The sequence below is a fragment of the Triturus cristatus genome, chromosome 5_1 (genome assembly GCF_964204655.1).
Source record: "Triturus cristatus chromosome 5_1, aTriCri1.1, whole genome shotgun sequence".
Lineage (NCBI taxonomy): Eukaryota > Metazoa > Chordata > Amphibia > Caudata > Salamandridae > Triturus > Triturus cristatus.
This window is the reverse complement of record NC_140587.1, coordinates 184469960-184479827: the sequence shown is the minus strand read 5'-3', so window position 1 is coordinate 184479827 and position 9868 is coordinate 184469960. Positions and strand designations below refer to the sequence as shown.

General features: G+C 46.4%; 1 protein-coding gene across 1 annotated transcript in view; it reads left to right on the top strand.

The window, feature by feature from the left end:
- The first annotated feature begins 1530 nt into the window (after window positions 1–1530).
- Window positions 1531–9868, top strand: part of LOC146830619 (lymphocyte antigen 6D-like) — a 70096-nt gene continuing 61758 nt past the window's right edge. The window contains exon 1 of the mRNA XM_085604061.1: window positions 1531–1601. Within this exon, the coding sequence (XP_085460187.1) occupies window positions 1550–1601 (52 nt within the window). The 5' untranslated portion in view covers window positions 1531–1549. The remainder of the gene's footprint in view (window positions 1602–9868) is intronic.

The following is a 9868-nucleotide window of genomic DNA, read 5'->3' as shown; positions in this document are numbered from 1 at the left end:
CGTTAAGCTACTCAGGGCCGGCTTTAGCCCCGGTGGCGCCCTGTGCGACAATGTTTGTTGGCACCCCCCAATGACCACCTCCCCCACAGATTCCCACACTACCACCATTTGACAGTGCTTCTCAAGTCTCAATAACAACTGGCTCTTAGATTAATTTAGTTTTATAGCGCCAGTGTCAGAACACTTTACATCACACACACATTGCACAGAGACATTCATACATGTGCAAATGAGTGTATAGGAAATGTTACATAAGGCAAAGGCCTACAAGGTGTAGGAGTAAAAGGTCATCCATTCTGGTAGGCAGTATAGTTTAAGAGTCCTTGATCTAGAAAAATACAAATTCAGAATTTAAAATGTTACACCAATGTTAGGGTTTTTTTTTTATAATAGGAATTGATTTCTACATAAATGAACCCTTTTTTGAAATATTAGGGTAACAAAAGACTGGCAAAACACACACATAGCTCTAACACATTCCTTACAGTTTGCATGCAGCTCTTTGATGACAGTTAATATATTAGGATTTTAACTTATACAAGTAACAACAGGATCTCTCTGACAAAAGCGGTAACCCATTGACCAATTTATATTTAATGCACTTTGTGATATGAAAGGACATGTTATTTGCAGCAGGCGTATTAACCCTCTGCGCTGCCAGTCAACATTTCTTAAACAGAGCTCCGGTCTCTCTCCAGGAACAACATTATTCAGATGAGTTATCTTGACACTTTTGTTGCTGGAATTAGGAACGCTGCATCAGCTGCTTCTAAAATGATAAACATGGCGCCCCCACCCCAAGTCAGCGTCTGGTGTGATGGCACCGATCGCACCGCCCTAGAGCCGGCCCTGAAGCTACTCAGGTAGTTATCACACGTTCTTGTAAAAATACCCCTATGGGTTTCTGACAGCCAATACACATCCAAGGAACCATGTGGCGCCTAGTGCTGTCCTTCAGTATCACAAGCACTAGAAAGTGGCAGCAGCTGCTGTCTGCTCTCCCTGTCTGGGCCGCCAGCTCATCGCTCTTGCTGTCTTTAACTTGAGAAAAACCTCAATGCGTGCTTTTGTCCAAGGACACACTTTCTATTTAGCAGAAAGGCACAAACACAGTTGCCAGCTTCTGGACAAAAAATACAGAGATAAAAGCATAAACTCTGGCCCTCGTAAACGTTTTCCCTCCATCTTTCCGCCCACATCGCTTCTATTTATTGCCTCTTTTTAACAAGTGCTTGGAGAGACCTCGATCAATAGAGGGCATTTCAAGGTCACCCCGAGTAAGAGCCGTTTTACAGCTGATGGCAAACACAGAAACCCATTAGCGCGCCCCCTTCGAGAGGGCACAGTTTGAAGTTTTCTTTTACCCATCCTTAGTCCTATTTTGAGGAGCGTTACGTCATCATTGCAAATAATAAATCTGCTGTACCGATTACTTATTATATATTGATGGTGGAAAGCAAACACGTCCTGGGGTCGGGGAATGGGATATAAGTGCGTCGGGGAAGAAGGGCTTCAGATACTCGCCGGAGGATCGTCATCAAATCTCGCGATGAAGGCTCCGTCCATCCTGCTGCTGGCCGCGGCCCTCTTCCAAGCAACAGGTCAGGGTTTCAAAGAGTGGACTGTAATGAGATGCAAATGTATAAATGAGGGATCATTCGCTTGGGCACAGTTCTTTTACGTCTTAAGGAAGCAAAGGCATGCCCATGTCTTGATTATTCACAAAATACTTGATATATGGAATAAATTATGACATACTGTAAAATGTATGGACCGGTATCATAGCAAGGATACCACAGGCGTGAATGCAAGCAAGGACAATGGGTCCAACCATCCGGGGTAAATCAGTAAAAAAACAGGTATAATTTTGGAGCAACGGACTCCACACAGCACTGGACCCCGGTGCCACTACACCTACTGAACCACTCTTGACAGCTATACCCCTGAAACGGCTACTGAACCAGAGAAACAAGGCAGACGTTCCTTTATAAAATCATAGAACTCAGAGGTGGCTTGTAATATTAGTCTCTTGAACATAAGGGGGTATTTTAATCCTTATAATACATGGTGACACCATTAGTGTCTCCCAAAATCTGATTATATATTTGGTCTCTTGCTGTTTCTCTCGTAAGAAGAATTTTAGTTACTAATAAGTGGAATAGATGTACAGTCTGTAGTGTAAAATAAGCAAATGTGCAGCTTGTAAATTGAATTGTGAATAGTGTTTTTTGCACGTCGTTTCCCGCTTTTCCTATGCTTATTCTTTTCCCAGAAACTGCCAATATTTCCTCATGAAAGCTAACACAGTATTGGCAAAAATGCAGGAATTGCGCGAGACAAATTGTGTGCACACCCCTAGGAATTTGTTATAAACATATTGTGCGCATTTTTATATAGGTTACTAGCAAGGCTTGCTTTAGGATTTTGTGTTCTCCCTTATTGAACTCCAGCAATACAATGCATCGACAGACTGCCTTGCTTTTCCACTCCTCAGAGTCAGACCATAAATACATTTTGAGGAAATAAAGAGAACTGAGAAGCTGCGTTCATTGGAACATTTACCTCATATGACGTACATTGGCACAAACGTCACACGTGTCACGCAAATGATGAAAACTGGAAAAATGTCACCAATTTGAGCGGAAAGTAAACCCAAGAAAACACTTTGCACGAGTCTGTGTCACTTTCAGGGACATTGCACCTGTGCAAAGTGTAAGCATGTCTGGACCGGAGTTTAAGAGCAGGTGGGAGGAAGAGCTGTGGGTTGATTCAAGTGGGAGGGAGTAAGCAGGCAGGAGTAACAGCGAGAGGTGGAGTAAGATGGAAGCTGTAGGGTCATTAGGATCATAGATGAACTTAGGTCATGAATGTTATACCGCTAGAAGCAGCATTGGAGGGCGGGGTCAAAGGTTATGTTTACATTTCGGGGGATGAGGGAATAAGGACAGATAAAATGGTGGAGTGAAAATGGTGAGTTGGTCTGGAATAGTGACATGGTGATTGAGCAGTGTACCCTAATGCGAGCATGTGCCTCCATGTGTCTTGGTTTGATAGTCAAGACTGCCATAGTTGGGGTGCGTTAGGCCCCGCACATCCCTCGGACCTGGTGCCACTGCACCTTCTGCTCTAACCATAGGTACGCCGCAAGAGGCATGTGATGGAAGCTGAGAAGAATAGAATGTCACTTTTGAACAGGTTGAGGTGAAATGGGAGAGAAATTACCGAGGAGCTGGTAGAGGTGAGGATAGAAAAATAGCTTTGTTTAGGACAGAGAGAGAAAAGGGAGATTTGAGAATCAACAGCATAAGACAATATGGTGGGCCACAGGAGGAATGACAGCCAAGGGAGCAGCCAGACAAGTAAAATGCCCCCACATGAAACATGGCTACAATCGCAGTGAGTACGCAACGCTAGCAAATATAACACTCCTGATGGGACTTCCTTCGGCCCTTTCATCTTCCAACCATCAACCACCTATCCATCCATTCACCTGTATCTAATCATACATCAATCTGTCCATCTCTGCACCTCCCTAGCCACCGATCCCCAACATCTTTCCATCCATTCATACGACCATCCTTTCACCCAACCATGTATCAATATATTGATGTTTCCATCCATCCGTCTTTTAACCACTCCATCCGTTTTCCTTTCTCCATCTGTTCTTTCACCCTTCCTTCGGTCAAACCTTTCACTTTTGTCTTTCCATCTTTTGTCTCTCATTCATATTTTCTCTCTCTTACCTTTCTCTCTCATCATCTCTTTCTGTCTTCCCCTTATTTTATTAATTGTTTTCTCAGTTTCCTTCTCTGTTTGCCAGCCTGCGGCCTAAAACCCTCTGCAGATAGAAGAGGTCTATAAACAACCGATTCTCCAGCCCACGGGACAGGTGGCAGCCCCCCATTAAGACGCTAAAGTGGGGGTTTCCCTATGCCACTGATGATAGAGTCTACAGTGAGTTCTATAGGTGCTCCAGTGGAATATGCATGCTGGTGCTGGCACAGGTATGGCTGCACAATGACAGGCTTACATAAGTGGGGCAGCAGCTCTAGACCTCCCGCACATGGCAGGACACAGAATAGGGTCTCTTCATATCCAAGTACAACAGACTCTCCCCTGATCATGGAGACTTTGAGGTACCATAGAGGCCTGCACTAATGCACCATTCTCAGGGTGTGGGATTGTCTGTCTACTGAGCTGTATCCACAGACGCATGTGTTGATTGGGGGATGGCATGAGGTCAGTGTATTTGCCTGGCTCTTGTTTGAGTTGTGAGTGCACATCAGATTTTGGTGGACTAGCAAAGAAAGTGTTGCTGCTGGTTGTGGGGATAACATTCCTGTGTTGTTAGAAAAACTGTGCCAGCCTGCCATGTTTGACTTTTTATGGACTGCAGGTCCATAGGTATCAACTGTGCAGCAGGTGCAGTGGAACCTGGGCCCAGAGGTGTGATGGATTGAGTGCATCGTGGTTATGGCTGAAGGCACAGAAGGCATTAGGTCTATGACACCCATGTCTTGCTACGGTGGCCTGCACAGTGTTTTTCCCAAAGGGACATGGCATTCTGTAGGTACACTAGAGGTGAGCCCTATTTTTAATGATACGAGTCTCGAGCTCTGTGACCCAGAGGTTGAACCCAAAGTGCATCTTCAAGCGTAGGCCGTGGTGAACGCAGATGCTCGCAGAGATAAGCATTGAACATGCGCACTGAGTGCGGAGTGAGCCTATCAGTGCAATCCAGAATCCCTCTGGTGTCCCTCATCTGGGGTCATTACTTCTCCACCATGGTATGTGGTGAGCTGTGTGTGGCATGTTGCACAAGTAGGTCTCCAACTATGTCCTCCCATTAAAGCATGTGAGGTTGCGATTGGCTGGGTCGGCGGGTGATATGCACCCATTTGCTGGTATGGCCACCTCTCCGCAGCAGCAGGGCCTGATCTCCCCTAACCCAGTGATATGTGCTAAGCATTGGCAGTGATGAGAGACCTTGGCTGAGGAGGTCTGAGTGCAATCCGCATGTCAGTGACCATTCCCTGCCCGCCCTGGAAAATCCTGGAAAGGCGGCGTAAATCTACGGCAGGTACCCTCTTTCCTGATAGGGAGAGTGTTTGAAATTTAGAGAAATCACAGGCTTTAGTACGCTCTTTATTCTGCCCGGACAGTAAAACAAGGACGTAGGCTGTCCCATCCTATCTGAATGCGTGTTTTTGTGGCCTCCATACACCAAACCCAGGGAGATGCTTACCATGGATAGGATTCTGCTTTCTACTGAAATCCCTTCAGACCAAGGTCGTGACTTAGAACTGAGGAATCAGTGTTGCATTGTCCTACCTCGACCACAGTGTTACAGGCTCCTGGGCAGGGGGATTGAAGGCCAAGCCCATGGGATTGAAGCCTCTGTGGAGGTTGTCTTGAGAGAGTGAGGCATTCTGTAAACACAAGGACCTTGCAGCCAGTTGGCTACAACCAACCCGGGAGATCCAAGCTCTGAAGAGAAGCATTCTAGGGCAGTGAGTATGTTAAGCATGCATGCTTCCGAGCCATCAGGTACCCTCCCTGACTTTAGCTTGTATCTTCCACTTTCAGCCCCAGGAAGACACATCTGTTTGTAAGTCTCCAATCTACGCTTTGATGAAGTGTTGCATGAAGCCAGTTTCACCGATGCCAGAAATGCTGAAACTTTCCTTCGGGCCCTCCTTGTTCTAGAGTTTTAGCGCTTCTAGTGCTGGAGTTGACGCGCATTGGTGGTCCAGTACTTACACTGGGTTCTCCAGTTCCACGGATGCCTCTGTTTACAGAACATCCTGACTGTGACAGGCAGAAGATACAAGAGTGTGAAGTTCAGTATCCTCTGAAGAACATATTTAGTTGAAGCCCCATTGCAGCCCCATTCTCCTGCTTGGACCTTATACACATGCCATATGCTGAAATATGGGCTGACCTCACCTTCTACAGCCCCCTCACTTTCTACAGCCCCCTAACCTTCCACAGCCCACTCACCTTTCTATTGACTCCTCACTTTCTAAGCCCCCTCACGTTCTACAGCCCCCTCACCTTCTACAGCCCCTCACCTTCTACAGCCCCCTCACCTTCTACAGCCCTCACCTTCTACAGGCCCTCACCTCCTACAGCCCCCTCAACTTCTACAGCCCCCTCACCTCCTACAGCCCCCACACCTTCTAGAGCCCCTCACCTTCTACAGCCCCTAGCCTCCTACAGCTCCCTCACCTTCTACAGCCCCTCACCTTCTACAGCCCCCTCACCTCCTACATCCCCCTCACCTTCTACAGCCCCTCACCTTCTACAGCCCCCTCACCTCCTACAGCACCCTCACCTTCTACAGCCCCTAACCTCCTACAGCTCCCTCACCTTCTACAGCCCCCTCACCTTCTACAGCCCCCTCACTGTCTACAGCCCACTCACCTTTCTACAGCCACCTCACTTTCTAAGCCCCCTCAGGTTCTACAGCCCCCTCACCTTCTACAGCCCCTCACCTTCTGCAGGCCCCTCACCCCTACAGCCCCCTCACCTCCTACAGCCCCCTCACCTCCTACAGCCCCCTCACCTTCTACAGCCCCTCACCTTCTACAGCCCCCTCACTTTCTACAGCCCCCTCACCTTCTACAGCCCACTCACCTTTCTACAGCCCCTCACCTTCTAAAACCCCCTTACTTTCTACAGCCCCCTCACCTTCTACAGCCCACTCACCTTTCTACAGCCTCCTCAGTTTCTAAGCCCCCTCGCGTTCTACAGCCCCCTCATCTTCTACAGCACCTCACCTTTTACAGCCCCTAACCTCCTACAGCTCCCTCACCTTCTACAGCTCCCCTCACCTCCTACAGCCCCTCACCTTCGACAGCCCACTTTCCTTATACAGCCCACTCACGTTCTACATCTACAGCCCCCCCACCTTGTATGTAGTCGTGAAATATTATTAGCCTGGCCTGACAGTGTATACTATATATGGTACATGAGCTCTTTGTTGGGGGTGTTCTAAAGCATTATTGACATAACATAATATCTCATGACAGCATACAGCGCTCCGTATACCAATATGATATATTACTGTAGTGCAGCACTGCGGAGGCAGGATTGGTATAGTTCCTGGACTGAAAAACTCTCCAGTGCCAATCAAGCGTATGTGCTTATTATAAAAAACAGTGTAACGCCATGCTACAACAAAACTAATTTCCAAAGATATCTACATGCCTGCTCTGTAGACATCATCTCAAATGTTTCTTTTAATTGGGAGCCGTGAATCCCATATAGATTGTTTGATCTTCGGTGGCTCATACTGAGATCACACAAAGCCTCTCTGCCCCATACTTTTCAAGAAACAAATAGTGGCCATTCGTTCAGTTTTTGAGGTCTTTGGTGGGCCACAAGCTTGTACTTGAATAAGAATTTGTGAAACATCTTCCATATTCTTTTTGAAATGGTAATTCTTCTTCTAAAACACAGCTCTAAAATACTTTTCAAGCATTTCACTTGCTAGGTGCAGCATTAGGTTTATATTTCGAACGGTGAAAATGTTGTCGTTCACTACATTTCCTATTTTTTGCTTGCCTTCTCATAAAAACACAGGTCGTGGCTCTAAAATATTTAGCCAGGACAGCCTCAGGACTAGCGTGGATCTCAACATGACTGACATATGTAAAATAATGTTGCTGAGGTAGCACTGCACAATCCCAATTTCCTAACAAAACTTCCCTATTCCAACCGGAAAACGTATGGCAATTAATTGCACACTCACTGTTTTGAAAGAACTCTTCTGTCTTGAGACCGGACCTGACGCCTCCCATCCTGCAGGTGGCAGTGTTTGATGCTACAGAGGAAAGACGAGCCCATGTTTATGTTCGTGCCAAAAAATGCAGTGTAATTTCGGTCTGACAGCATGCCAAGGCAGATGGTTAACATAACAGCTTGTTATTTACCTGAAAGGCTGTAGAGTTAGTATGCCCCCTTCCCTCCAGATACGTGTGAGTGCCAGTGCTTACTTTGTAAGAAAACATACGCGCCAGGAATCTCATCAGGAGGCCACTGCAGCTTGCACCACACATTGTCCCAGCCTTGTTGCCAATGATAGTAACAATACAAGTACTAACCATCACACTCCTACAAGTGTGACAGTTCAGACAATTCCAGACCCCCAAAGCTAAAACAATGGCTTGGCAGCAGGTAGTAGTCACTTTTAATGTATATTGAATTAATAATTGAATGTAGTTGTGCTCGTTTCTAAATTAGCCAGACAGCGCCACCTTGTGGCAGACAGTCACAAGTGCCCATGTTGACAATTAGGTGCTGGTACTGAGTACCCAAAACCACCGGCTCAAATTAAGCACTGGTGAGTGCGTATAACTGAGTTTGAGGACTGCAGCCAGAGCTAGCTGATCACCAAGCAAACCACATGTTTGCACTGGAAGGAAACTGAGAATGCATCTCTTCCCAGAAGGAAGGATGATGCACGAGCTGATGGGGTAGCGAGTTCTTGTCTGACCGGGGAGCTGTCTGATAAGTTGGCTGTATGTGCCTGGAACGTATGTGCCTGGGAGTCTATGAAAGAGTGGAACCTTCCAGTAGGAATTCATTTTTGGTTTGATTCGATACGGTCTCTAATAATAGCCTCCGCCTTGCAAAATCCACCATGGGTGGTAGGGGTCGAACATCACCTCTGGAGGTAGTGACCTTAATAATCCAGTCCAACCAGCCTGAAGGACCAGACCGGAGGCAACCCGAGGATTGAACAGCCAGGCCCCAGGCATTGTTGAGCCAACCCTAGACAGATTACCCAACATTCGTCATGTGGAGCAGTCCATCTTCCTTGGGCACATGGATGCACAGAATCCTGAGAGGGATTGCCCGACCAGGACCCAGAGTTTCTAGGTGGGCAGTGATTTGACGACATGCAGAGAGACACCACTAAGAGCCAACCCCATGGGTGAATTACTGACAGAGGTGGGAGCTTTGATTCTTGCCTGTGATTTTTCCCATAAATTTTGAGCCACAACCATTGTTACACACTATAGCGCAGATTTACAAAACTGTCACACAACACAGCGCAGCACCCAAAGGTTCTGCGCTGCACTATGTGACAGGAAGAGTGCAGGAAAGTGCTATATCTACTGAGATATGTCACTATTCTGCACTCTCCCTAACACTGGCACACAATTAAGCTGCTGAGTGCCACGCACACACCTTTGCAACATAGTGCAAATGTGACTGCTTGAGTCTTAAAGTACAAAACACTATGCCTAGAGAAATGTAAAGTTTTTCCATGCATTGTATGTGTTCTGTACAGTACAGCACACATGCACAGTTAGAAAAGTTAGGAGAAATACAAGTATTTTTCCTTTTCAATGCCTGCTTTCACGTGGTGTTATATTTTGGTGCAACACTCTGTCTACTATTGTTAGTGGATAGGGTTTTGCGTCAAAATCTATGAGTGGTTGCACAGGAATGCTCCCTTGGTGCAGACTTTCAGCCAACTTTCTAGTGCAAAACATGTTTTGCGCTGGAAAGGGAATCGAAACAAAACCCATTTTGCTCAGGTTTACGTCACTTATGTGTCACAACCCCAGTGCAAAAAGTTTGTAAGTCTTGCCCTACATTTAGTAGCAATTGATTACAAGGCTGATATCTAACTTGGCCCTAGCAGCATAGTGGCCTTGGACACACATCTGCTTATAGTATTAGTTGTTGAATCTATTGTTACTGAGTTACCACCATAACTAGGTGTACGACTCTAATGGGGCAATATTGACACCCAAAATAAATGTTGTTCCCTTCCATATAATCGATCAGGTAGAAGAGATGTCACTACACTGGTGTGTGTAAGCAACTATGGCTGACTGAACAGTTGTTGTTTACT